The sequence below is a fragment of the Pezoporus flaviventris genome, unplaced genomic scaffold, assembly GCF_033815535.1.
Source record: "Pezoporus flaviventris isolate CSIRO_AGI_PZ_B2104156 unplaced genomic scaffold, CSIRO_AGI_Pfla_v1 ptg000013l, whole genome shotgun sequence".
NCBI lineage: Eukaryota > Metazoa > Chordata > Aves > Psittaciformes > Psittacidae > Pezoporus > Pezoporus flaviventris.
Window position 1 is genome coordinate 10168203 of NW_026892561.1, and position 27728 is coordinate 10195930.

Consider the following 27728-nt stretch of genomic DNA (forward strand, 5'->3'; position numbering starts at 1 on the left):
TTCCCTAGCCACTAGACCTGCTAGCTGCTTTAGAGTCTCAGGCTCAATTCCCCGCTTTTATAAAAAGCACTGTAAAAAGTTCAGGGCTCAGTTCCCCGCTTTTATAAGAAGCACTGTAATAAGTCCAGGGCTACCTCTCGGTCCATTTTCATGGCCAGCCTTTTCCGGATCGTCTTCTTCTGGGTCGTCCTGTAACCTCGGTCTCCGGACCGGCCTCCCGACGCAGCAGTCTGGTTCGCCCTAGCGGCGGATTCTTTCGGTTAGTCGAAGCACCCGGGTCCGTCACGCCACCGCAGCAGCATTGCCCGCGCTTCCCGGCCGCTGCCGCCGGCGCCGCTCACTCGCCGTTCCGGGTCCCCGTCGACCGGGGCCCTGTATCCCGGGTCCCCGTTAAACCGGGGCCCTGTATTCCGGGTCCCCGTTAAACGGGGGCCCTGTATCCCGGGTCCCCGTCGGCCGGGGCCCTGTATCCGGGTCCCCGCTAGTCGGGGCCCTGTATCCCGGGTCCCCGTCGGCCGGGGCCCTGTATCCGGGTCCCCGCTAGTCGGGGCCCTGTATCCCGGGTCCCCGTCGGCCGGGGCCCTGTAATCCGGGTCCCCGTCGACCGGGGCCCTGTAATCCGGGTCCCCACTAGTCGGGGCCCTGTATCCCGGGTCCCCGCTAGTCGGGGCCCTGTAATCCGGGTCCCCACTAGTCGGGGCCCTGTATCCCGGGTCCCCGCTAGTCGGGGCCCTGTAATCCGGGTCCCCAGCGACCGGGGCCCTGTAATCCGCGTCCCTGTTCGGGCGCCATTTGTAAGCGGCGAGGAGAAGCAGACAGGCCAACCCAATAGGGGTGATAAGCAACTTCTTATTTGTGACGCAGTTCACACATATATAGGAGTGGTATTCAGCCACTCCTTCTTGGCATAACAGTATTGGTTAGCCCCCACAGCTTCCTCCACATTCTCCTCCCAGGTCCGGTCTCTGGCTACCTGTGGGGGCCACCCCCTGCCTTGCTTGCACAGTCCTCCAGAACTCTATGGTCCTGCTCTTAGAGTCATTCTGCAACAGGTCGCAGACCGCAAATCCACCTGGCAGAGCAGGCTCCTGTGCTGGAGCCTCTGTGGAGCTGCTGGGAGCAAGACTTCTGTCCCAAATCTGGGTGTATCTGTATCTGTATTTTCTTTATGTAGTTCAAACCCAATTGTTAGTGCAGAAGGCTAACGGTTCTTAAACTGTTTATTTGCTAGGCTAGGAGCACGAGTGAAAAAATTGTCTTAAGAATGTTTGTTTTGAACCTTGTATGTATGAGCAGGTAGGGAAAGCACTGAACAAGGGGATAAAAAGGGCTTGGCGGTAATAAACGAGGATTTGAGTCTCTGCATCAACTCGAGTCCGTGTCGTGAAACGCCACAGGGCTGCTGCCGCTTTCCAGTGCTGTGGAGCCAGAAGATGCCGCCAATGGCCACTGCCTGCTGGCGCTGGGGCTGCTGGTCTCAGGTGTTGATGAGCCCTGGGACAGCCTCTCACTGCCTGGCTGTGGGTGCTCCATTTACCACATGGTGGCGGCTGCTGGCTTCTCTCCTGCTGCCTTCTGGGCCACGTGTAGGTAGTTTGGGTGCAACGCTTCAACTGGGAGCACGCTGGGGAGCCGTGGCATGGCCCGATTGTTGCAGTGCCAGTGTCTGGTGCCAGGGAACTGTGGCATGGCTGTCATGCCTCCTGGCTGTCAGTGCTGGAGCTGCTGCTCCCTGATGACACCTGACTGTCATCAGCTAGGATGCTGCTAGCATGGGTTGGGGAGCGCTGGGATAGCCCCGACACAGCCTGTCTGAGCGTGCACCTCTTTGCACGTGGTGCTGGCGTGTGGCTGCTCTAACGGCGTCTTTTGCGCCGAGTGTAGGGAGCTTGGGCCTGATGCTGCAAGCGGGAATGTTCTCGCACCCGCACGGGCCCGGTGGACCTTGAGGCGCTTTCTCTTTGGCATGTTCTAGAGCCACGGGATGATGCTGATGGCCGCTGTCTGGTGGTGCTGCGGCTGCGGCTCGCACGTGCAGGTGAGCACTGGGACAGCCTGGCTGCAGCCTGGCTGCGGGGGCTCCTCCCAGCTCGAGCTGCTGGTGTGCGACTCCTCCTCTGGGAGCATCTTCCGGGCCGTGCGTAGGGAGCCTGGGCCAGACGCTGCAAGCGGGAACGGTGTCGCACCCACACGGGCCCGGTGGATCTTGAGGCGCTTTCTCTTTGGCGTGCTCTGGAGCCACGGGATGATGCTGACGGCCGCTGTCTGGTGGTGCTGCGGCTGTGGCTCGCACGTGCTGGTGAGCACTGGGACAGCCTGGCTGCAGCCTGTCTGCGGGGGCTCCTCCCAGCTCGAGCTGCTGGTGTGCGACTCCTCCTCTGGGAGCATCTTCTGGGCCGTGCGTAGGGAGCCTGGGCCCGACGCTGCAAGCGGGAACGGTGTCGCACCCACACGGGCCCACTGGGTCTGTTGCTCCTGCTTCTTTGCCGTGGTGCAGAGCCACAGGATGCTGCCGACGGCTGCTGCCTGCTGGCGCTTCGGCTGCGGGTCCCACCTGATGGGGAGCATTGTGTCAGTTTTGGCACCGCCTGTCTGCGGGTGCTGTTCGCAGCACATGTTGCTGACGCTCGGCTTCTCTCCCGCTCTCCTCTGTTCCGTGTGTCTGGTATCTGGGTCTCTTGGTTGTCCCGGTTTTGGTGTCGCCGTTGGTCGGGCCCAAGGGAGCTGGAAGGGCTGCTGCCCTCACACACTGGGAAATCGTGGCATGGCCCTGATGGCATCTGTCTGACACTGCTTGGGCTGCTGGTCTCCTGTGCCTCAGGTCCCAGAGTTTGCCCCGCTGCTGCCTGGCTGCTGGTGCTGGGTCTGCTGGACTCCACTTCCAGAGATCCAGGAGACTGCCATGATGCTGCTGGGCTGACAGTGCTGGGAGCGGTAAGCTCTAATCTGGCACTGGAGGCTGCAAGGGGAAGCAGGAAGGTTAAGGGCTTGGCTCCCAGGCCTGGGGCAGCGTAGGCCTGAGCGGTGCCCCAGCCCTCCTGGAGCAGACAGACTCTGCCAAGCCCACACCAGGCACCCACTGCCAGGCCTTGCCTGGCCCCTGGCCCCAGCCCAGGAGCACCCAGGTGCTTTGACACTTACAGGTGCCCAGGCCAGCACAGCTGTCACACTCCCATCTGACCTCACGGCTGTTCCCCAAGTTGGAGCAGCATCTGTGTGTGCCCTCAGCAGCACAGGAGCAGCACAGGAACAGCTGCCAGGGCCTGGGGAAAGAAATGGGTTCATGTCTCTGAGGATAAAGCGCCCACAGCACGGGATTGCCCAGCAGAGCTCTTCCCTTCATCCCTTCTGCTTCAAGCCCTTGCTGAGACAGAGATCCCGTGCGGAGCCCCGGGGTGCAGCTTTGGCAACTTACCCGTCTGGCTCTGCCACCCGTCTGCCTCCTGGACAAAGGCACTCCCTGGCATCGCAGCGGCCGTGCCTCCGGAGCAGTTCTGCGTATGCATCGTTGTCTTCCCATGACGGTTCTCTGGTGGAGAAAGGAAAATCGATGAGCCCCTGCTGCCTCAGCATAAGGCATATGTGGGGCCTCCCCGCTCTTCCCCCCACACCCTATTTCCAACTCCTCCATGGAGCTAAAGCCCAGACTCAGGGGACAGCAGAGGGCCAGTGTTGGCCAGGAGGACACTAACCTGAAGGGGATTTGGATCCCCATGTTTATCATTTCCAGAAGAAACTGATACCGATTTCTACACAGAGGGCACTGTAAGCACAAAATTCCGGAATGCATAGCCTGTTCCTGCAGGAGAAACATAAAGAGCGCGAGTGAGGCTCTGCGACTGCTGAGAGCCTGCCATGCCCAGAGCAAGAGAACAGCTCCTACCTGGATGCAGGCCCTGTGGAACCAGGTGGTTCTGCATGCTGGGCACACCATGGTCCCATAGGTCGTTCTGCCTTCAACAGGGTCCATGCAGATGAGGCAGACGGTGCCCTCTGGAGCCACCAGATCTTGCTGCTGTGGGCGGTGCTCCTGGCAGAAGGACCTGGGGGAAGAGGGAAGGGATGGGTGAGATGAGAAGCGCTGGGTCATTCCCTGGTGACGGTGTGGAGGGGAGAGGAGGTACCTGGACGGCAGGAGATAACAGGTGACACATTCACCCTCCACGGCACAGGGGAGATGGAACCTGCGGTCGCAGCCCACCTCCTGGCAGGTGATGGTGGCCCCCCTCTCGCCACACACGAAGCAATCCTGGAAAGAGCAGAGCAGCCCCCATCAGCGGCAGCCTCAGGGCCTCCACAGCCAGACCGACACCTCGGGGCAGGGCGCAGAACGTGGCCACTGCTGGGTCGCAGACCGCAAATCCACCTGGCAGAGCAGGCTCCTGTGCTGGAGCCTCTGTGGAGCTGCTGGGAGCAAGACTTCTGTCCCAAAGCTGGGTGGAAGGGCTGGGATTGTGTCCCTGTCGTCTGAGCTAAGCTCCCACAAACCTCTCCTGGCACAAATCACTCAGATCATCTCAGATCCTCACCATCTGGGCTGCCTGCTCGACTGTACGTTGAATATCCGTACAGGAAAATCTGATCTCTCCTTCCTGTTCAGTGTCTTCTGGATGAAGCTCACTGGCCAAAAGCTGCAGAAGAGACAAGGAGCTGATGAGGGGCATGTGTCAGGGCTGGTGTGTTGCAAAGATGAAGCCAGCCCCAGAGGAACTCACCAGGCAAAACAGATGGGCGCAGAAACCTTGAGTAACCAGTTTTGGCCCGCAGATGTTCGGGTCTGCCTCTGCCTGGCGACACAGCACACATGCTGGAGAGGAGAGAGCAAATGGCACTGAGAACGAGCACCTCTGTGGGGCCAGGGATGCGTCCCTGAGGGATTGCCCCCAAGGGCTGCTCTGTCTCTACCTATCTGGCTGCTGGGCAGGGCTGCAAGCCTTGGAGAGGAAAGGGCACTGCAGGCATGGGTGTCCCGGAGGGTGTGCACTGCCCAGCCCTGGTCCTGCTTGCCAAGGAGAGGAGGGGCCCTCCCCCAGGGTGGCTTTGGAGCTCCTGCCTCCCCCTGCCAATGCTCCCGGTGCCACCCTGACAGCCTCAGGAGTCCCTCTGCCAGGCTGTAGGAGGGGGACTTTGCTCTCACCCTGCTCCATCGAGTCGGGTGTCCTACACCTCCTTGCAGAGGTGTCAGACATCAAAGGTGGGCGTTTGGAGAGTCTCTGTCCCAGCAGCGCTGGGGCGTCTTCTCCAGATGCTCCTCTGCTACCTCTGAGGGAGAAGAGGGACACGGGTGAGCTTGCAGCACAGGCCCAGAGCCCTGCGGTGTGGAGCCCCGTCCTCCCTCAGCAGCCCCCCGAGAGCCCTGTCCCTGCCCTCTACTCCCCACGCCTCACCAGGTCGCAGTGATGCGCTGTGCCCAGCGTTCCCTTTTTTATAGGCCTGCCCTCGCCACCGGTCACAGTGGCCTCTGTGACATCAGCACCGCTGGCCTGCGTGTGCCCCAAATACAGGCAGGGGCACCCTCGGCCACACTCCCCCACCCCTGTGACATGGACACTGCATCACAGGGCTGGCTGTGAAGCACAGCCAGGGACCTGAGCCCTTGGCACCCAGCTCACCGGGGTGGCTGCTCCACCTGCAGGTGCAGAGTCAAGGGCCAGCTTAGGGACATGGTTTCCTGGTAAACTTGGCAGTGTTAGCTTAACGGTTGGACTCAATGACCTTTAGGGCCTTCTCCAACCTAAATGATTTCTGTGACTCTGAGGATCTGGGGGAAGAGATGAGAAGTTCTGGGCCCCTCCTTGGTGACGGCGAGGAGGGGAGAGGAGGTAGCTGAGCTGCGGGAGGTAATGAGTGACACATTCACCCTCCACGGCGCAAGGGAGATGGAACCTGCGGTCGCAGCCCATCTCCTGGCAGGTGATGGTGGCCCCCTCTCGACGCACACAAAGCAGTCCTGGAAAGAGCAGAGCAGCCCCCATCAGCGGCAGCCTCAGGGCCTCCACAGCCAGACCCAGACGTCAGGGCAGGGCGCGGGATGTGGCCGCTGCTGGGTAACAGGCCACAGATCCACCTGGCAGAGCGGGCTCCTGTGCTGGAGCCTCTGTGGAGCTGCTGGGAGCAAGACTTCTGTCCCAGAGCTGGGTGGAAGGGCTGGGATTCCGTTCTTGGGTAGAACTTGCATCTTTGCTCTTTCTTTGCAAGTGTGGCCTGGACACAGGCTGACCTCTCTCATCTGCAAAGGAGGCGGGATCTGACAGTTGCCCGTCAGAATGTTTCCCTACATGACAAAAGAAAGCAGGAAATCGTGCCTATGCCCAACCAAGAGGAAAAGGCTATTTTCTTCTTCTGTTGATCCGAAGGTGTACGATAGGCAAGACTCTGCCAAATTTACCAGCAACCCCTTGCTGAAAGAGAAGAAAAATAACGAGTGTTAAGCAAAGAAGGAATGGAAGTAACCCTGGGATAAAACAAAACGGATATTCTGGGATAACAAGACAAAGGCCCTTGTTGGGTCCCTGCTTGATGGGTTCGTCCTGCCTTGTCTTCTGTCTCTTCATTACAAGAGGAATAACCCTGCCTTGGTTTCCAGCCCAGCCAAAAGAGAACATCTGTAGAACATTAGCCAATACGACAGGACAAGACACCCTGTGCCTGTCAGTTGCCACACCTACGAGTCCTTTCAGACTGCTGTTGAAAGCAATGGCGGCCTGGAATCCTGAGGACACGTGGGATGGCTGGAGGGGCGTAAAAATACAGTCGCAAGAAATTTTCAATGATAAAATGAACATGAGCCAGCTTCAGTGTGCGCTCGCAGCCCAGAAAGCCAGCCGTATCCTGGGCTGCATCAAAAGGAGCGTGACCAGCAGGTCGATGGAAGTGATCCTGCCCCTTTACTCTGCTCTTGTGAGACCTCACCTGGAGCATTGTGTGCAGTTGCGGTGTCCTCAACATAAAAAGGACATGGAACTGTTGGAACAAGTCCCTAGAATGGCCACGAGGATGATCAGGGGACTGAAGCACCTCTCGTATGAAGATAGGCTGAGAAAGTTGGGGCTGTTCAGCCTGGGGAAGAGGAGGCCGTGTGGAGACCTCATAGCAGCCTTCCAGTATCTGAAGGGGGCCTATAGGGATGCTGGGGAGGGACTCTTCATTAGGGACTGTAGTGATAGGACAAGGGGTAACGGGTTAAAACTTAAACAGGGGAAGTTTAGATAAGATATAAGGAGGAAATTCTTTCCTGTTAGGGTGGTGAGGCACTGGAACAGGTTGCCCAGGGAATTTGAGAATGCTCCCTCTCTGGTGGTGTTCAAGACCAGGTTGGGTGAGGCCTTGGGTGATATTGTTTAGTGAGAGGTGTCCCTGCCCATGGCAGGGGGGCTGGAACTTGGTGATCTTAAGGTCCTTTCCATCCCTAACTATTGTAGGATTCTATGGTCCTAAACTGAATGATTAAGATTGTAAAAATGGATATGTATCTGTATTTTCTTTATGTAGTTCAAAACCAATTGTTAGTGCAGAAGGCTAACGGTTCTTAAACTGTTTATTTGCTAGGCGAGGAGCACAAGTGAAAAAATTGTCTTAAGAATGCTTGTTTTGAACCTTGTATGTATGTGCAGGTAGGGAAAGCACTGAACAAGGGGATAAAAAGGGCTTGGCGGTAATAAACGAGGATTTGAGTCTCTGCATCAACTCGAGTCCGTGTCGTGAAACGCCACAGGGCTGCTGCCGCTTTCCAGTGCTGTGGAGCCAGAAGATGCCGCCAATGGCCACTGCCTGCTGGCGCTGGGGCTGCTGGTCTCAGGTGTTGATGAGCCCTGGGACAGCCTCTCACTGCCTGGCTGTGGGTGCTCCATTTACCACATGGTGGCGGCTGCTGGCTTCTCTCCTGCTGCCTTCTGGGCCACGTGTAGGCCGTTTGGGTGCGACGCTTCAACTGGGAGCACGCTGGGGAGCCGTGGCATGGCCCGATTGTTGCAGTGCCAGTGTCTGGTGCCAGGGAACTGTGGCATGGCTGTCATGCCTCCTGGCTGTCAGTGCTGGAGCTGCTGCTCCCTGATGACTCCTGACTGTCACTGCTGCAGCAGCTGCTAGCATGGGTTGCGGAGCGCTGGGATAGCCCCGACACAGCCTGTCTGAGCGTGCACCTCTTTGCACGTGGTGCTGGCGTGTGGCTGCTCTAACGGCGTCTTTTGCCCTGTGTGCTGGGAGCTTGGGCCTGATGCTGCAAGCGGGAACGTTCTCGCACCCGCACGGGCCCGGTGGATCTTGAGGCGCTTTCTCTTTGGCGTGCTCTGGAGCCACGGGATGATGCTGACGGCCGCTGTCTGGTGGTGCTGCGGCTGTGGCTCGCACGTGCTGGTGAGCACTGGGACAGCCTGGCTGCAGCCTGGCTGCGGGGGCTCCTCCCAGCTCGAGCTGCTGGTGTGCGACTCCTCCTCTGGGAGCATCTTCTGGGCTGTGCGTAGGGAGCCTGGGCCCGACACTGCAAGGGGGAACGGTGTCGCACCCACACGGGCCCACTGGGTCTGTTGCTCCTGCTTCTTTGCCGTGGTGCAGAGCCACAGGATGCTGCCGATGGCTGCTGCCTGCTGGTGCTCCGGCTGCGGGTCCCACCTCATGGGGAGCATTGTGTCAGTTTTGGCACCGCCTGTCTGCGGGTGCTGCTCGCAGCACATGTTGCTGACGCTCGGTTTCTCTCCCGCTCTCCTCTGTTCCGTGTGTCTGATATCTGGGTCTCTTGGTTGTCCCGGGTTTGGTGTCGCCATTGATCGGGCCCAGGGGAGCTGGAACGGCTGCTGCCCTCACACACTGGGAAATCGTGGCATGGCCCTGATGGCATCTGTCTGACACTGCTTGGGCTGCTGGTCTCCTGTGCCTCAGGTCCCAGAGTTTGCCCCGCTGCTGCCTGGCTGCTGGTGCTGGGTCTGCTGGACTCCACTTCCAGAGATCCAGGAGACTGCCATGATGCTGCTGGGCTGACAGTGCTGGGAGCGGTAAGCTCTAATCTGGCACTGGAGGCTGCAAGGGGAAGCAGGAAGGTTAAGGGCTTGGCTCCCAGGCCTGGGGCAGCGTAGGCCTGAGCGGTGCCCCAGCCCTCCTGGAGCAGACAGACTCTGCCAAGCCCATACCAGGCACCCACTGCCAGGCCTTGCCTGGCCCCTGGCCCCAGCCCAGGGGCACCCAGGTGCTTTGACACTTACAGGTGCCCAGGCCAGCACAGCTGTCACACTCCCATCTGGCCTCACGGCTGTTCCCCAAGTTGGAGCAGCATCTGTGTGTGCCCTCAGCAGCACAGGAGCAGCACAGGAACAGCTGCCAGGGCCTGGGGAAAGAAATGGGTTCATGTCTCTGAGGATAAAGCGCCCACAGCACGGGATTGCCCAGCAGAGCTCTTCCCTTCATCCCTTCTGCTTCAAGCCCTTGCTGAGACAGAGATCCCGTGCGGAGCCCCGGGGTGCAGCTTTGGCAACTTACCCGTCTGGCTCTGCCACCCGTCTGCCTCCTGGACAAAGGCACTCCCTGGCATCGCAGCGGCCGTGCCTCTGGAGCAGTTCTGCGTATGCATCGTTGTCTTCCTATGACGGTTCTCTGGTGGAGAAAGGAAAATTGATGAGCCCCTGCTGCCTCAGCATAAGGCATATGTGGGGCCTCCCCGCTCTTCCCCCCACACCCTATTTCCAACTCCTCCATGGAGCTAAAGCCCAGACTCAGGGGACAGCAGAGGGCCAGTGTTGGCCAGGAGGACACTAACCTGAAGGGGATTTGGATCCCCATGTTTATCATTTCCAGAAGAAACTGATACCGATTTCTACACAGAGGGCACTGTAAGCACAAAATTCCAGAATGCATAGCCTGTTCCTGCAGGAGAAACATAAAGAGCGCGAGTGAGGCTCTGCGACTGCTGAGAGCCTGCCATGCCCAGAGCAAGAGAACAGCTCCTACCTGGATGCAGGCCCTGTGGAACCAGGTGGTTCTGCATGCTGGGCACACCATGGTCCCATAGGTCGTTCTGCCTTCAACAGGGTCCATGCAGATGAGGCAGACGGTGCCCTCCGGAGCCACCAGATCTTGCTGCTGTGGGTGGTGCTCCTGGCAGAAGGACCTGGGGGAAGAGGGAAGGGATGGGTGAGATGAGAAGCGCTGGGTCATTCCCTGGTGACGGTGTGGAGGGGAGAGGAGGTACCTGGACGGCGGGAGATAACGGGTGACACATTCACCCTCCACGGCACAGGGGAGATGGAACCTGCGGTCGCAGCCCACCTCCTGGCAGGTGATGGTGGCCCCCCTCTCGCCACACACGAGGCAATCCTGGAAAGAGCAGAGCAGCCCCCATCAGCGGCAGCCTCAGGGCCTCCACAGCCAGACCGACACCTCGGGGCAGGGCGCAGAACGTGGCCACTGCTGGGTCGCTGTAAGCGGCGAGGAGAAGCAGACAGGCCAACCCAATATGGGTGATAAGCAACTTCTTCTTCATTTGTGACGCAGTTCACACATATATAGGAGTGGTATTCAGCCACTCCTTCTTGGCATAACAGCATTGGTTAGCCCCCACAGCTTCCTCCACATTCTCCTCCCAGGTCTGGTCTCTGGCTACCTCTGGGGGCCACCCCCTGCCTTGCTTGCACAGTCCTCCAGAACTCTATGGTCCTGCTCTTAGAGTCATTCTGCAACAATTCCCCCCTTTTTCTTTGTGCAAGCAAGGCATTATGGGTTATTCTGTTCACCTGTTTTATCACACAACTATAAACAAGTCTAATAGCTACGATGATTAACCTAACAATGATACATAAGTGCAATACTTCAAACAACAGTGTTTGACTCAACCTGTAATGCCCCGTGAAGACAACCATCTAGTTATTCTTAGGATATTGCTCATTTACTAGTGCTGGGTAAGCTGAGCCAGGGTTCTCAGCTGTGCGTGTATCGAATTAGCATAATCAGAGAGACTCATACAACACATTCTATCAAACTCTTCACATCCATGTCCCTGTTCCAACAACAAAAGGTTCTGCAGTGTTGCATGTCTTACAGAGTCAACATTAAAACAAATCAGGAATTGCCTTCGATGTAGAATTGTCTGCTTAGCAACTCAGCAACCCAGTCTGCTTAGTTGAGCCAAGCACTTACGGTGATTTGGCATATTATGATTGGATACATGTTTTGAAGACCCTTAGTGACTAACATATAATTGGTTAAACACAGGTGTGAGAACTCAACCTTGAAAGCTTGCCAACAGTCCACAGTTCTCATTAACTTGGTGAATTCCAGCCTCTTATCTTGCTTGCTTAAACTTCTTCAGGCCTCTCATGGCCTTGCTGTATCTTTCAGGACTATTCAAAGTTTATGTACCAATTATGCATTCTCCTGTGAGAACACTGTCTCCACATCTCCCCCCTTTTCTTTTATCCAGTAACAAGTCGCTACTACAGCAAGGCACACACACATTTACATTAGCAGAGTAAATATTACAGGGTGCAGCAGCATGTTGAAGATGCTGATGGCAGTGAAGGACTAGCCAAAGAAATTTCTTACCAGTGGAATTCTCCCCCCCCTCTTAATTTGTTCCATCACCTGCTTTATAACACTACCATTGTATTAAAATTTTTCTAGCTTTTGCCTTAGCATTTTCTAGCAGCTACTGCAAATTTCCATACTCTAACATCTCTTTTACAAGTGACAAATCTATACAATACAAGGTGCAGTTTCTTATTAGCAACTAGCTAGTAAATACAGGTGGTTTTATACACAAAATCACAACCTCTAATAATAGCTATTTTACAAGCACACATATTCAGGATGTTACTTTTCAGTTGCCCCCAAGTGATGTTTTGCAGTTATTTGTTCTTTCTCTTCCTCCATCTCATTCTGCTTGGGGTAATCACGGTCAGCTCCTGTAGCTGAGGCATCAGGTTTATCCATTCGTCTGTCCAGCTCATGGCAAGGCTTGACAAACTTTGCAGGCAGTCACCATGGACCTGTAGGCAGGAGGACACAAATATACCCCCTCCCCCAGGTTATCAGTTCTTCAGAAGTAGACAGGTTAGACAGGTTAAAGTTAAATGTAACATCATTACTCTCTCTCTCCCCCCCCCTTTTTTTTTTTTTTTTAGTCCATGCAAAAGCCATCATTACTCCCACTACAGGCCCACGTACAGAACAAGAGAACAAGGACCCTGTGGAGACTTAACAGCAAACCAGCTCCGAGAAGCATCATTGCAGTGTGAGGTGGCAGGCTCAACCTTAGCGGGCGTCCCCGCAGAGGCTCTGCCTCCCCCACATCGTATGAGGCTTGGGCTTTTATACTGACCAAAATGCACACTCATTCCAACACAGGTGGCCAGCCTGTGCTGGAAGAAGTGGCCAGCAGTATCTACAGAGGTCTCCAAGGGTTGATAGAAACCTGGACATACTTATATTTACCAACTTCTAGTACATGAGTATCACAGAGAAACTGTATGGGCTCCCCCTGTCAATTGCAAGAAAAAATCATAATATATACAGCTTGAGTATAAGAGGATTTTAACGCATACGTGGTCACTGTTTGTCAGGCCTCCTTAACTATTTTGAGATCAAGAGCTTCCCACTCTTTAGCCCCCTGCTGTGTAGTAAACACAGGATATGTAGAGATGCCCATTGCAGAAAATTCCCCAGTAATGATCACATATTTGGTTACCCGTTGTTACAACTGAGCGTCTCCAGAGCCAGTAAGTCTGAGCAGACCGACCCGGGAGACAAAGAGTCAGGGTCTGGAAGCAGAGGATACAAATCTGGCTCGGATTCAGGGGATTCGGGGGCTGATCCTGCGCCGAACTCGGGGTCTCCGTTGCTCGCAGCTGTGTCTTTCTAATCAGGTGTATCTCGTTCGGTATGTAGCCATCTGCAGACCTGGCTCCTCCGTGACTGAATTAAAAACTTTTTCACTCTAGGGCGTAGTGGGTTGGAAAGGCTCGCGGTTCCTTTAAATCTCCCGCTCGCGCATGATCCCTATTTTCTACTGCGTGCTTCACAGTGGCGCCGCAATCGATCCGGCGCCGAGGCACCGCCCTTTTTCTTTCGGATTTCTCGACATTTATCATGCGTATACCTTCTAATATACTTTCTCTGTCCTTTTCAAAGTCCCTACTTTCGGAACTCGGGTGGTGGGGGAGCAGGGGGGTTACACCTCCTCCGCGGCACCTTCTGATGGAGGGGGAGAAAAGGAAAAGGGGGGGGTGCGGGGTGGGGGGGGTGGGAAACCCTGTGCTCCCGCGAGTTGGGGGGGGGGAACGAGTTGTAATCTTCCCCCGGTTTCAACCGACCGAGGACGTCTGTTCCTAGTTTCTCCGTTGCTACCGCGGCACTTTTCTTTTCTGCCTTGTATCTTTTTATACAGTTCATTACTTCCCTCCGTGGTTTACCGAGTTTCTTTGCCTTTTTATAATCATTAAGCACTGAGTCAAATAGTTCATCACCAAACTTTCGCCACTCACTCTCCTCAAATATTGTATTAGGATCTGCAAAAAAAATCTCTTAGCCTTCCCTAGCCACTAGACCTGCTAGCTGCTTTAGAGTCTCAGGCTCAATTCCCCGCTTTTATAAAAAGCACTGTAAAAAGTTCAGGGCTCAGTTCCCCGCTTTTATAAGAAGCACTGTAATAAGTCCAGGGCTACCTCTCGGTCCATTTTCATGGCCAGCCTTTTCCGGATCGTCTTCTTCTGGGTCGTCCTGTAACCTCGGTCTCCGGACCGGCCTCCCGACGCAGCAGTCTGGTTCGCCCTAGCGGCGGATTCTTTCGGTTAGTCGAAGCACCCGGGTCCGTCACGCCACCGCAGCAGCATTGCCCGCGCTTCCCGGCCGCTGCCGCCGGCGCCGCTCACTCGCCGTTCCGGGTCCCCGTCGACCGGGGCCCTGTATCCCGGGTCCCCGTTAAACCGGGGCCCTGTATTCCGGGTCCCCGTTAAACGGGGGCCCTGTATCCCGGGTCCCCGTCGGCCGGGGCCCTGTATCCGGGTCCCCGCTAGTCGGGGCCCTGTATCCCGGGTCCCCGTCGGCCGGGGCCCTGTATCCGGGTCCCCGCTAGTCGGGGCCCTGTATCCCGGGTCCCCGTCGGCCGGGGCCCTGTAATCCGGGTCCCCGTCGACCGGGGCCCTGTAATCCGGGTCCCCACTAGTCGGGGCCCTGTATCCCGGGTCCCCGCTAGTCGGGGCCCTGTAATCCGGGTCCCCACTAGTCGGGGCCCTGTATCCCGGGTCCCCGCTAGTCGGGGCCCTGTAATCCGGGTCCCCAGCGACCGGGGCCCTGTAATCCGCGTCCCTGTTCGGGCGCCATTTGTAAGCGGCGAGGAGAAGCAGACAGGCCAACCCAATAGGGGTGATAAGCAACTTCTTATTTGTGACGCAGTTCACACATATATAGGAGTGGTATTCAGCCACTCCTTCTTGGCATAACAGTATTGGTTAGCCCCCACAGCTTCCTCCACATTCTCCTCCCAGGTCCGGTCTCTGGCTACCTGTGGGGGCCACCCCCTGCCTTGCTTGCACAGTCCTCCAGAACTCTATGGTCCTGCTCTTAGAGTCATTCTGCAACAGGTCGCAGACCGCAAATCCACCTGGCAGAGCAGGCTCCTGTGCTGGAGCCTCTGTGGAGCTGCTGGGAGCAAGACTTCTGTCCCAAATCTGGGTGTATCTGTATCTGTATTTTCTTTATGTAGTTCAAACCCAATTGTTAGTGCAGAAGGCTAACGGTTCTTAAACTGTTTATTTGCTAGGCTAGGAGCACGAGTGAAAAAATTGTCTTAAGAATGTTTGTTTTGAACCTTGTATGTATGAGCAGGTAGGGAAAGCACTGAACAAGGGGATAAAAAGGGCTTGGCGGTAATAAACGAGGATTTGAGTCTCTGCATCAACTCGAGTCCGTGTCGTGAAACGCCACAGGGCTGCTGCCGCTTTCCAGTGCTGTGGAGCCAGAAGATGCCGCCAATGGCCACTGCCTGCTGGCGCTGGGGCTGCTGGTCTCAGGTGTTGATGAGCCCTGGGACAGCCTCTCACTGCCTGGCTGTGGGTGCTCCATTTACCACATGGTGGCGGCTGCTGGCTTCTCTCCTGCTGCCTTCTGGGCCACGTGTAGGTAGTTTGGGTGCAACGCTTCAACTGGGAGCACGCTGGGGAGCCGTGGCATGGCCCGATTGTTGCAGTGCCAGTGTCTGGTGCCAGGGAACTGTGGCATGGCTGTCATGCCTCCTGGCTGTCAGTGCTGGAGCTGCTGCTCCCTGATGACTCCTGACTGTCATCAGCTAGGATGCTGCTAGCATGGGTTGGGGAGCGCTGGGATAGCCCCGACACAGCCTGTCTGAGCGTGCACCTCTTTGCACGTGGTGCTGGCGTGTGGCTGCTCTAACGGCGTCTTTTGCGCCGAGTGTAGGGAGCTTGGGCCTGATGCTGCAAGCGGGAATGTTCTCGCACCCGCACGGGCCCGGTGGACCTTGAGGCGCTTTCTCTTTGGCATGTTCTAGAGCCACGGGATGATGCTGATGGCCGCTGTCTGGTGGTGCTGCGGCTGCGGCTCGCACGTGCAGGTGAGCACTGGGACAGCCTGGCTGCAGCCTGGCTGCGGGGGCTCCTCCCAGCTCGAGCTGCTGGTGTGCGACTCCTCCTCTGGGAGCATCTTCCGGGCCGTGCGTAGGGAGCCTGGGCCAGACGCTGCAAGCGGGAACGGTGTCGCACCCACACGGGCCCGGTGGATCTTGAGGCGCTTTCTCTTTGGCGTGCTCTGGAGCCACGGGATGATGCTGACGGCCGCTGTCTGGTGGTGCTGCGGCTGTGGCTCGCACGTGCTGGTGAGCACTGGGACAGCCTGGCTGCAGCCTGTCTGCGGGGGCTCCTCCCAGCTCGAGCTGCTGGTGTGCGACTCCTCCTCTGGGAGCATCTTCTGGGCCGTGCGTAGGGAGCCTGGGCCCGACGCTGCAAGCGGGAACGGTGTCGCACCCACACGGGCCCACTGGGTCTGTTGCTCCTGCTTCTTTGCCGTGGTGCAGAGCCACAGGATGCTGCCGACGGCTGCTGCCTGCTGGCGCTTCGGCTGCGGGTCCCACCTGATGGGGAGCATTGTGTCAGTTTTGGCACCGCCTGTCTGCGGGTGCTGTTCGCAGCACATGTTGCTGACGCTCGGCTTCTCTCCCGCTCTCCTCTGTTCCGTGTGTCTGGTATCTGGGTCTCTTGGTTGTCCCGGTTTTGGTGTCGCCGTTGGTCGGGCCCAAGGGAGCTGGAAGGGCTGCTGCCCTCACACACTGGGAAATCGTGGCATGGCCCTGATGGCATCTGTCTGACACTGCTTGGGCTGCTGGTCTCCTGTGCCTCAGGTCCCAGAGTTTGCCCCGCTGCTGCCTGGCTGCTGGTGCTGGGTCTGCTGGACTCCACTTCCAGAGATCCAGGAGACTGCCATGATGCTGCTGGGCTGACAGTGCTGGGAGCGGTAAGCTCTAATCTGGCACTGGAGGCTGCAAGGGGAAGCAGGAAGGTTAAGGGCTTGGCTCCCAGGCCTGGGGCAGCGTAGGCCTGAGCGGTGCCCCAGCCCTCCTGGAGCAGACAGACTCTGCCAAGCCCACACCAGGCACCCACTGCCAGGCCTTGCCTGGCCCCTGGCCCCAGCCCAGGAGCACCCAGGTGCTTTGACACTTACAGGTGCCCAGGCCAGCACAGCTGTCACACTCCCATCTGGCCTCACGGCTGTTCCCCAAGTTGGAGCAGCATCTGTGTGTGCCCTCAGCAGCACAGGAGCAGCACAGGAACAGCTGCCAGGGCCTGGGGAAAGAAATGGGTTCATGTCTCTGAGGATAAAGCGCCCACAGCACGGGATTGCCCAGCAGAGCTCTTCCCTTCATCCCTTCTGCTTCAAGCCCTTGCTGAGACAGAGATCCCGTGCGGAGCCCCGGGGTGCAGCTTTGGCAACTTACCCGTCTGGCTCTGCCACCCGTCTGCCTCCTGGACAAAGGCACTCCCTGGCATCGCAGCGGCCGTGCCTCCGGAGCAGTTCTGCGTATGCATCGTTGTCTTCCCATGACGGTTCTCTGGTGGAGAAAGGAAAATCGATGAGCCCCTGCTGCCTCAGCATAAGGCATATGTGGGGCCTCCCCGCTCTTCCCCCCACACCCTATTTCCAACTCCTCCATGGAGCTAAAGCCCAGACTCAGGGGACAGCAGAGGGCCAGTGTTGGCCAGGAGGACACTAACCTGAAGGGGATTTGGATCCCCATGTTTATCATTTCCAGAAGAAACTGATACCGATTTCTACACAGAGGGCACTGTAAGCACAAAATTCCGGAATGCATAGCCTGTTCCTGCAGGAGAAACATAAAGAGCGCGAGTGAGGCTCTGCGACTGCTGAGAGCCTGCCATGCCCAGAGCAAGAGAACAGCTCCTACCTGGATGCAGGCCCTGTGGAACCAGGTGGTTCTGCATGCTGGGCACACCATGGTCCCATAGGTCGTTCTGCCTTCAACAGGGTCCATGCAGATGAGGCAGACGGTGCCCTCTGGAGCCACCAGATCTTGCTGCTGTGGGCGGTGCTCCTGGCAGAAGGACCTGGGGGAAGAGGGAAGGGATGGGTGAGATGAGAAGCGCTGGGTCATTCCCTGGTGACGGTGTGGAGGGGAGAGGAGGTACCTGGACGGCAGGAGATAACAGGTGACACATTCACCCTCCACGGCACAGGGGAGATGGAACCTGCGGTCGCAGCCCACCTCCTGGCAGGTGATGGTGGCCCCCCTCTCGCCACACACGAAGCAATCCTGGAAAGAGCAGAGCAGCCCCCATCAGCGGCAGCCTCAGGGCCTCCACAGCCAGACCGACACCTCGGGGCAGGGCGCAGAACGTGGCCACTGCTGGGTCGCAGACCGCAAATCCACCTGGCAGAGCAGGCTCCTGTGCTGGAGCCTCTGTGGAGCTGCTGGGAGCAAGACTTCTGTCCCAAAGCTGGGTGGAAGGGCTGGGATTGTGTCCCTGTCGTCTGAGCTAAGCTCCCACAAACCTCTCCTGGCACAAATCACTCAGATCATCTCAGATCCTCACCATCTGGGCTGCCTGCTCGACTGTACGTTGAATATCCGTACAGGAAAATCTGATCTCTCCTTCCTGTTCAGTGTCTTCTGGATGAAGCTCACTGGCCAAAAGCTGCAGAAGAGACAAGGAGCTGATGAGGGGCATGTGTCAGGGCTGGTGTGTTGCAAAGATGAAGCCAGCCCCAGAGGAACTCACCAGGCAAAACAGATGGGCGCAGAAACCTTGAGTAACCAGTTTTGGCCCGCAGATGTTCGGGTCTGCCTCTGCCTGGCGACACAGCACACATGCTGGAGAGGAGAGAGCAAATGGCACTGAGAACGAGCACCTCTGTGGGGCCAGGGATGCGTCCCTGAGGGATTGCCCCCAAGGGCTGCTCTGTCTCTACCTATCTGGCTGCTGGGCAGGGCTGCAAGCCTTGGAGAGGAAAGGGCACTGCAGGCATGGGTGTCCCGGAGGGTGTGCACTGCCCAGCCCTGGTCCTGCTTGCCAAGGAGAGGAGGGGCCCTCCCCCAGGGTGGCTTTGGAGCTCCTGCCTCCCCCTGCCAATGCTCCCGGTGCCACCCTGACAGCCTCAGGAGTCCCTCTGCCAGGCTGTAGGAGGGGGACTTTGCTCTCACCCTGCTCCATCGAGTCGGGTGTCCTACACCTCCTTGCAGAGGTGTCAGACATCAAAGGTGGGCGTTTGGAGAGTCTCTGTCCCAGCAGCGCTGGGGCGTCTTCTCCAGATGCTCCTCTGCTACCTCTGAGGGAGAAGAGGGACACGGGTGAGCTTGCAGCACAGGCCCAGAGCCCTGCGGTGTGGAGCCCCGTCCTCCCTCAGCAGCCCCCCGAGAGCCCTGTCCCTGCCCTCTACTCCCCACGCCTCACCAGGTCGCAGTGATGCGCTGTGCCCAGCGTTCCCTTTTTTATAGGCCTGCCCTCGCCACCGGTCACAGTGGCCTCTGTGACATCAGCACCGCTGGCCTGCGTGTGCCCCAAATACAGGCAGGGGCACCCTCGGCCACACACCCCCCCCCCCGTGACATGGACACTGCATCACAGGGCTGGCTGTGAAGCACAGCCAGGGACCTGAGCCCTTGGCACCCAGCTCACCGGGGTGGCTGCTCCACCTGCAGGTGCAGAGTCAAGGGCCAGCTTAGGGACATGGTTTCCTGGTAAACTTGGCAGTGTTAGCTTAACGGTTGGACTCAATGACCTTTAGGGCCTTCTCCAACCTAAATGATTTCTGTGACTCTGAGGATCTGGGGGAAGAGAAGTTCTGGGCCCCTCCTTGGTGACGGCGAGGAGGGGAGAGGAGGTAGCTGAGCTGCGGGAGGTAATGAGTGACACATTCACCCTCCACGGCGCAAGGGAGATGGAACCTGCGGTCGCAGCCCATCTCCTGGCAGGTGATGGTGGCCCCCTCTCGACGCACACAAAGCAGTCCTGGAAAGAGCAGAGCAGCCCCCATCAGCGGCAGCCTCAGGGCCTCCACAGCCAGACCCAGACGTCAGGGCAGGGCGCGGGATGTGGCCGCTGCTGGGTAACAGGCCACAGATCCACCTGGCAGAGCGGGCTCCTGTGCTGGAGCCTCTGTGGAGCTGCTGGGAGCAAGACTTCTGTCCCAGAGCTGGGTGGAAGGGCTGGGATTCCGTTCTTGGGTAGAACTTGCATCTTTGCTCTTTCTTTGCAAGTGTGGCCTGGACACAGGCTGACCTCTCTCATCTGCAAAGGAGGCGGGATCTGACAGTTGCCCGTCAGAATGTTTCCCTACATGACAAAAGAAAGCAGGAAATCGTGCCTATGCCCAACCAAGAGGAAAAGGCTATTTTCTTCTTCTGTTGATCCGAAGGTGTACGATAGGCAAGACTCTGCCAAATTTACCAGCAACCCCTTGCTGAAAGAGAAGAAAAATAACGAGTGTTAAGCAAAGAAGGAATGGAAGTAACCCTGGGATAAAACAAAACGGATATTCTTGGATAACAAGACAAAGGCCCTTGTTGGGTCCCTGCTTGATGGGTTCGTCCTGCCTTGTCTTCTGTCTCTTCATTACAAGAGGAATAACCCTGCCTTGGTTTCCAGCCCAGCCAAAAGAGAACATCTGTAGAACATTAGCCAATACGACAGGACAAGACACCCTGTGCCTGTCAGTTGCCACACCTACGAGTCCTTTCAGACTGCTGTTGAAAGCAATGGCGGCCTGGAATCCTGAGGACACGTGGGATGGCTGGAGGGGCGTAAAAATACAGTCGCAAGAAATTTTCAATGATAAAATGAACATGAGCCAGCTTCAGTGTGCGCTCGCAGCCCAGAAAGCCAGCCGTATCCTGGGCTGCATCAAAAGGAGCGTGACCAGCAGGTCGATGGAAGTGATCCTGCCCCTTTACTCTGCTCTTGTGAGACCTCACCTGGAGCATTGTGTGCAGTTGCGGTGTCCTCAACATAAAAAGGACATGGAACTGTTGGAACAAGTCCCTAGAATGGCCACGAGGATGATCAGGGGACTGAAGCACCTCTCGTATGAAGATAGGCTGAGAAAGTTGGGGCTGTTCAGCCTGGGGAAGAGGAGGCCGTGTGGAGACCTCATAGCAGCCTTCCAGTATCTGAAGGGGGCCTATAGGGATGCTGGGGAGGGACTCTTCATTAGGGACTGTAGTGATAGGACAAGGGGTAACGGGTTAAAACTTAAACAGGGGAAGTTTAGATAGGATATAAGGAGGAAATTCTTTCCTGTTAGGGTGGTGAGGCACTGGAACAGGTTGCCCAGGGAATTTGAGAATGCTCCCTCTCTGGTGGTGTTCAAGACCAGGTTGGGTGAGGCCTTGGGTGATATTGTTTAGTGAGAGGTGTCCCTGCCCATGGCAGGGGGGCTGGAACTTGGTGATCTTAAGGTCCTTTCCATCCCTAACTATTGTAGGATTCTATGGTCCTAAACTGAATGATTAAGATTGTAAAAATGGATATGTATCTGTATTTTCTTTATGTAGTTCAAAACCAATTGTTAGTGCAGAAGGCTAACGGTTCTTAAACTGTTTATTTGCTAGGCGAGGAGCACAAGTGAAAAAATTGTCTTAAGAATGCTTGTTTTGAACCTTGTATGTATGTGCAGGTAGGGAAAGCACTGAACAAGGGGATAAAAAGGGCTTGGCGGTAATAAACGAGGATTTGAGTCTCTGCATCAACTCGAGTCCGTGTCGTGAAACGCCACAGGGCTGCTGCCGCTTTCCAGTGCTGTGGAGCCAGAAGATGCCGCCAATGGCCACTGCCTGCTGGCGCTGGGGCTGCTGGTCTCAGGTGTTGATGAGCCCTGGGACAGCCTCTCACTGCCTGGCTGTGGGTGCTCCATTTACCACATGGTGGCGGCTGCTGGCTTCTCTCCTGCTGCCTTCTGGGCCACGTGTAGGCCGTTTGGGTGCGACGCTTCAACTGGGAGCACGCTGGGGAGCCGTGGCATGGCCCGATTGTTGCAGTGCCAGTGTCTGGTGCCAGGGAACTGTGGCATGGCTGTCATGCCTCCTGGCTGTCAGTGCTGGAGCTGCTGCTCCCTGATGACTCCTGACTGTCACTGCTGCAGCAGCTGCTAGCACGGGTTGCGGAGCGCTGGGATAGCCCCGACACAGCCTGTCTGAGCGTGCACCTCTTTGCACGTGGTGCTGGCGTGTGGCTGCTCTAACGGCGTCTTTTGCCCTGTGTGCTGGGAGCTTGGGCCTGATGCTGCAAGCGGGAACGTTCTCGCACCCGCACGGGCCCGGTGGATCTTGAGGCGCTTTCTCTTTGGCGTGCTCTGGAGCCACGGGATGATGCTGACGGCCGCTGTCTGGTGGTGCTGCGGCTGTGGCTCGCACGTGCTGGTGAGCACTGGGACAGCCTGGCTGCAGCCTGGCTGCGGGGGCTCCTCCCAGCTCGAGCTGCTGGTGTGCGACTCCTCCTCTGGGAGCATCTTCTGGGCTGTGCGTAGGGAGCCTGGGCCCGACACTGCAAGGGGGAACGGTGTCGCACCCACACGGGCCCACTGGGTCTGTTGCTCCTGCTTCTTTGCCGTGGTGCAGAGCCACAGGATGCCGCCGATGGCTGCTGCCTGCTGGTGCTCCGGCTGCGGGTCCCACCTCATGGGGAGCATTGTGTCAGTTTTGGCACCGCCTGTCTGCGGGTGCTGCTCGCAGCACATGTTGCTGACGCTCGGTTTCTCTCCCGCTCTCCTCTGTTCCGTGTGTCTGATATCTGGGTCTCTTGGTTGTCCCGGGTTTGGTGTCGCCATTGATCGGGCCCAGGGGAGCTGGAACGGCTGCTGCCCTCACACACTGGGAAATCGTGGCATGGCCCTGATGGCATCTGTCTGACACTGCTTGGGCTGCTGGTCTCCTGTGCCTCAGGTCCCAGAGTTTGCCCCGCTGCTGCCTGGCTGCTGGTGCTGGGTCTGCTGGACTCCACTTCCAGAGATCCAGGAGACTGCCATGATGCTGCTGGGCTGACAGTGCTGGGAGCGGTAAGCTCTAATCTGGCACTGGAGGCTGCAAGGGGAAGCAGGAAGGTTAAGGGCTTGGCTCCCAGGCCTGGGGCAGCGTAGGCCTGAGCGGTGCCCCAGCCCTCCTGGAGCAGACAGACTCTGCCAAGCCCATACCAGGCACCCACTGCCAGGCCTTGCCTGGCCCCTGGCCCCAGCCCAGGGGCACCCAGGTGCTTTGACACTTACAGGTGCCCAGGCCAGCACAGCTGTCACACTCCCATCTGGCCTCACGGCTGTTCCCCAAGTTGGAGCAGCATCTGTGTGTGCCTTCAGCAGCACAGGAGCAGCACAGGAACAGCTGCCAGGGCCTGGGGAAAGAAATGGGTTCATGTCTCTGAGGATAAAGCGCCCACAGCACGGGATTGCCCAGCAGAGCTCTTCCCTTCATCCCTTCTGCTTCAAGCCCTTGCTGAGACAGAGATCCCGTGCGGAGCCCCGGGGTGCAGCTTTGGCAACTTACCCGTCTGGCTCTGCCACCCGTCTGCCTCCTGGACAAAGGCACTCCCTGGCATCGCAGCGGCCGTGCCTCTGGAGCAGTTCTGCGTATGCATCGTTGTCTTCCTATGACGGTTCTCTGGTGGAGAAAGGAAAATTGATGAGCCCCTGCTGCCTCAGCATAAGGCATATGTGGGGCCTCCCCGCTCTTCCCCCCACACCCTATTTCCAACTCCTCCATGGAGCTAAAGCCCAGACTCAGGGGACAGCAGAGGGCCAGTGTTGGCCAGGAGGACACTAACCTGAAGGGGATTTGGATCCCCATGTTTATCATTTCCAGAAGAAACTGATACCGATTTCTACACAGAGGGCACTGTAAGCACAAAATTCCAGAATGCATAGCCTGTTCCTGCAGGAGAAACATAAAGAGCGCGAGTGAGGCTCTGCGACTGCTGAGAGCCTGCCATGCCCAGAGCAAGAGAACAGCTCCTACCTGGATGCAGGCCCTGTGGAACCAGGTGGTTCTGCATGCTGGGCACACCATGGTCCCATAGGTCGTTCTGCCTTCAACAGGGTCCATGCAGATGAGGCAGACGGTGCCCTCTGGAGCCACCAGATCTTGCTGCTGTGGGTGGTGCTCCTGGCAGAAGGACCTGGGGGAAGAAGGAAGGGATGGGTGAGATGAGAAGCGCTGGGTCATTCCCTGGTGATGGTGTGGAGGGGAGAGGAGGTACCTGGACGGCGGGAGATAACGGGTGACACATTCACCCTCCACGGCACAGGGGAGATGGAACCTGCGGTCGCAGCCCACCTCCTGGCAGGTGATGGTGGCCCCCCTCTCGCCACACACGAAGCAATCCTGGAAAGAGCAGAGCAGCCCCCATCAGCGGCAGCCTCAGGGCCTCCACAGCCAGACCGACACCTCGGGGCAGGGCGCAGAACGTGGCCACTGCTGGGTCGCTGTAAGCGGCGAGGAGAAGCAGACAGGCCAACCCAATATGGGTGATAAGCAACTTCTTCTTCATTTGTGACGCAGTTCACACATATATAGGAGTGGTATTCAGCCACTCCTTCTTGGCATAACAGCATTGGTTAGCCCCCACAGCTTCCTCCACATACTCCTCCCAGGTCTGGTCTCTGGCTACCTCTGGGGGCCACCCCCTGCCTTGCTTGCACAGTCCTCCAGAACTCTATGGTCCTGCTCTTAGAGTCATTCTGCAACAATTCCCCCCTTTTTCTTTGTGCAAGCAAGGCATTATGGGTTATTCTGTTCACCTGTTTTATCACACAACTATAAACAAGTCTAATAGCTACGATGATTAACCTAACAATGATACATAAGTGCAATACTTCAAACAACAGTGTTTGACTCAACCTGTAATGCCCCGTGAAGACAACCATCTAGTTATTCTTAGGATATTGCTCATTTACTAGTGCTGGGTAAGCTGAGCCAGGGTTCTCAGCTGTGCGTGTATCGAATTAGCATAATCAGAGAGACTCATACAACACATTCTATCAAACTCTTCACATCCATGTCCCTGTTCCAACAACAAAAGGTTCTGCAGTGTTGCATGTCTTACAGAGTCAACATTAAAACAAATCAGGAATTGCCTTCGATGTAGAATTGTCTGCTTAGCAACTCAGCAACCCAGTCTGCTTAGTTGAGCCAAGCACTTACGGTGATTTGGCATATTATGATTGGATACATGTTTTGAAGACCCTTAGTGACTAACATATAATTGGTTAAACACAGGTGTGAGAACTCAACCTTGAAAGCTTGCCAACAGTCCACAGTTCTCATTAACTTGGTGAATTCCAGCCTCTTATCTTGCTTGCTTAAACTTCTTCAGGCCTCTCATGGCCTTGCTGTATCTTTCAGGACTATTCAAAGTTTATGTACCAATTATGCATTCTCCTGTGAGAACACTGTCTCCACATCTCCCCCCTTTTCTTTTATCCAGTAACAAGTCGCTACTACAGCAAGGCACACACACATTTACATTAGCAGAGTAACTATTACAGGGTGCAGCAGCATGTTGAAGATGCTGATGGCAGTGAAGGACTAGCCAAAGAAATTTCTTACCAGTGGAATTCTCCCCCCCCTCTTAATTTGTTCCATCACCTGCTTTATAACACTACCATTGTATTAAAATTTTTCTAGCTTTTGCCTTAGCATTTTCTAGCAGCTACTGCAAATTTCCATACTCTAACATCTCTTTTACAAGTGACAAATCTATACAATACAAGGTGCAGTTTCTTATTAGCAACTAGCTAGTAAATACAGGTGGTTTTATACACAAAATCACAACCTCTAATAATAGCTATTTTACAAGCACACATATTCAGGATGTTACTTTTCAGTTGCCCCCAAGTGATGTTTTGCAGTTATTTGTTCTTTCTCTTCCTCCATCTCATTCTGCTTGGGGTAATCACGGTCAGCTCCTGTAGCTGAGGCATCAGGTTTATCCATTCGTCTGTCCAGCTCATGGCAAGGCTTGACAAACTTTGCAGGCAGTCACCATGGACCTGTAGGCAGGAGGACACAAATATACCCCCTCCCCCAGGTTATCAGTTCTTCAGAAGTAGACAGGTTAGACAGGTTAAAGTTAAATGTAACATCATTACTCTCTCTCTCCCCCCCCCTTTTTTTTTTTTTTTTAGTCCATGCAAAAGCCATCATTACTCCCACTACAGGCCCACGTACAGAACAAGAGAACAAGGACCCTGTGGAGACTTAACAGCAAACCAGCTCCGAGAAGCATCATTGCAGTGTGAGGTGGCAGGCTCAACCTTAGCGGGCGTCCCCGCAGAGGCTCTGCCTCCCCCACATCGTATGAGGCTTGGGCTTTTATACTGACCAAAATGCACACTCATTCCAACACAGGTGGCCAGCCTGTGCTGGAAGAAGTGGCCAGCAGTATCTACAGAGGTCTCCAAGGGTTGATAGAAACCTGGACATACTTATATTTACCAACTTCTAGTACATGAGTATCACAGAGAAACTGTATGGGCTCCCCCTGTCAACTGCAAGAAAAAATCATAATATATACAGCTTGAGTATAAGAGGATTTTAACGCATACGTGGTCACTGTTTGTCAGGCCTCCTTAACTATTTTGAGATCAAGAGCTTCCCACTCTTTAGCCCCCTGCTGTGTAGTAAACACAGGATATGTAGAGATGCCCATTGCAGAAAATTCCCCAGTAATGATCACATATTTGGTTACCCGTTGTTACAACTGAGCGTCTCCAGAGCCAGTAAGTCTGAGCAGACCGACCCGGGAGACAAAGAGTCAGGGTCTGGAAGCAGAGGATACAAATCTGGCTCGGATTCAGGGGATTCGGGGGCTGATCCTGCGCCGAACTCGGGGTCTCCGTTGCTCGCAGCTGTGTCTTTCTAATCAGGTGTATCTCGTTCGGTATGTAGCCATCTGCAGACCTGGCTCCTCCGTGACTGAATTAAAAACTTTTTCACTCTAGGGCGTAGTGGGTTGGAAAGGCTCGCGGTTCCTTTAAATCTCCCGCTCGCGCATGATCCCTATTTTCTACTGCGTGCTTCACAGTGGCGCCGCAATCGATCCGGCGCCGAGGCACCGCCCTTTTTCTTTCGGATTTCTCGACATTTATCATGCGTATACCTTCTAATATACTTTCTCTGTCCTTTTCAAAGTCCCTACTTTCGGAACTCGGGTGGTGGGGGAGCAGGGGGGTTACACCTCCTCCGCGGCACCTTCTGATGGAGGGGGAGAAAAGGAAAAGGGGGGGGTGCGGGGTGGGGGGGGTGGGAAACCCTGTGCTCCCGCGAGTTGGGGGGGGGGAACGAGTTGTAATCTTCCCCCGGTTTCAACCGACCGAGGACGTCTGTTCCTAGTTTCTCCGTTGCTACCGCGGCACTTTTCTTTTCTGCCTTGTATCTTTTTATACAGTTCATTACTTCCCTCCGTGGTTTACCGAGTTTCTTTGCCTTTTTATAATCATTAAGCACTGAGTCAAATAGTTCATCACCAAACTTTCGCCACTCACTCTCCTCAAATATTGTATTAGGATCTGCAAAAAAAATCTCTTAGCCTTCCCTAGCCACTAGACCTGCTAGCTGCTTTAGAGTCTCAGGCTCAATTCCCCGCTTTTATAAAAAGCACTGTAAAAAGTTCAGGGCTCAGTTCCCCGCTTTTATAAGAAGCACTGTAATAAGTCCAGGGCTACCTCTCGGTCCATTTTCATGGCCAGCCTTTTCCGGATCGTCTTCTTCTGGGTCGTCCTGTAACCTCGGTCTCCGGACCGGCCTCCCGGCGCAGCAGTCTGGTTCGCCCTAGCGGCGGATTCTTTCGGTTAGTCGAAGCACCCGGGTCCGTCACGCCACCGCAGCAGCATTGCCCGCGCTTCCCGGCCGCTGCCGCCGGCGCCGCTCACTCGCCGTTCCGGGTCCCCGTCGACCGGGGCCCTGTATCCCGGGTCCCCGTTAAACCGGGGCCCTGTATTCCGGGTCCCCGTTAAACGGGGCCCTGTATCCCGGGTCCCCGTCGGCCGGGGCCCTGTATCCGGGTCCCCGCTAGTCGGGGCCCTGTATCCCGGGTCCCCGTCGGCCGGGGCCCTGTATCCGGGTCCCCGCTAGTCGGGGCCCTGTATCCCGGGTCCCCGTCGGCCGGGGCCCTGTAATCCGGGTCCCCGTCGACCGGGGCCCTGTAATCCGGGTCCCCACTAGTCGGGGCCCTGTATCCCGGGTCCCCGCTAGTCGGGGCCCTGTAATCCGGGTCCCCACTAGTCGGGGCCCTGTATCC

At 56.4% G+C, this 27728-nt stretch overlaps 1 protein-coding gene across 1 annotated transcript; it reads right to left on the reverse strand.

The window, feature by feature from the left end:
• Positions 1-22380: 22380 nt before the first annotated feature.
• Positions 22381-23833, reverse strand: LOC133268244 (G2/M phase-specific E3 ubiquitin-protein ligase-like; the record flags this gene model as incomplete). Its single annotated transcript, XM_061451092.1, has 4 exons — positions 22381-22522; positions 23256-23362; positions 23447-23606; positions 23688-23833. Coding segments are annotated over 4 exons (555 nt in total), but the record flags the coding sequence as incomplete, so codon positions are not given.
• Positions 23834-27728: the final 3895 nt, after the last annotated feature.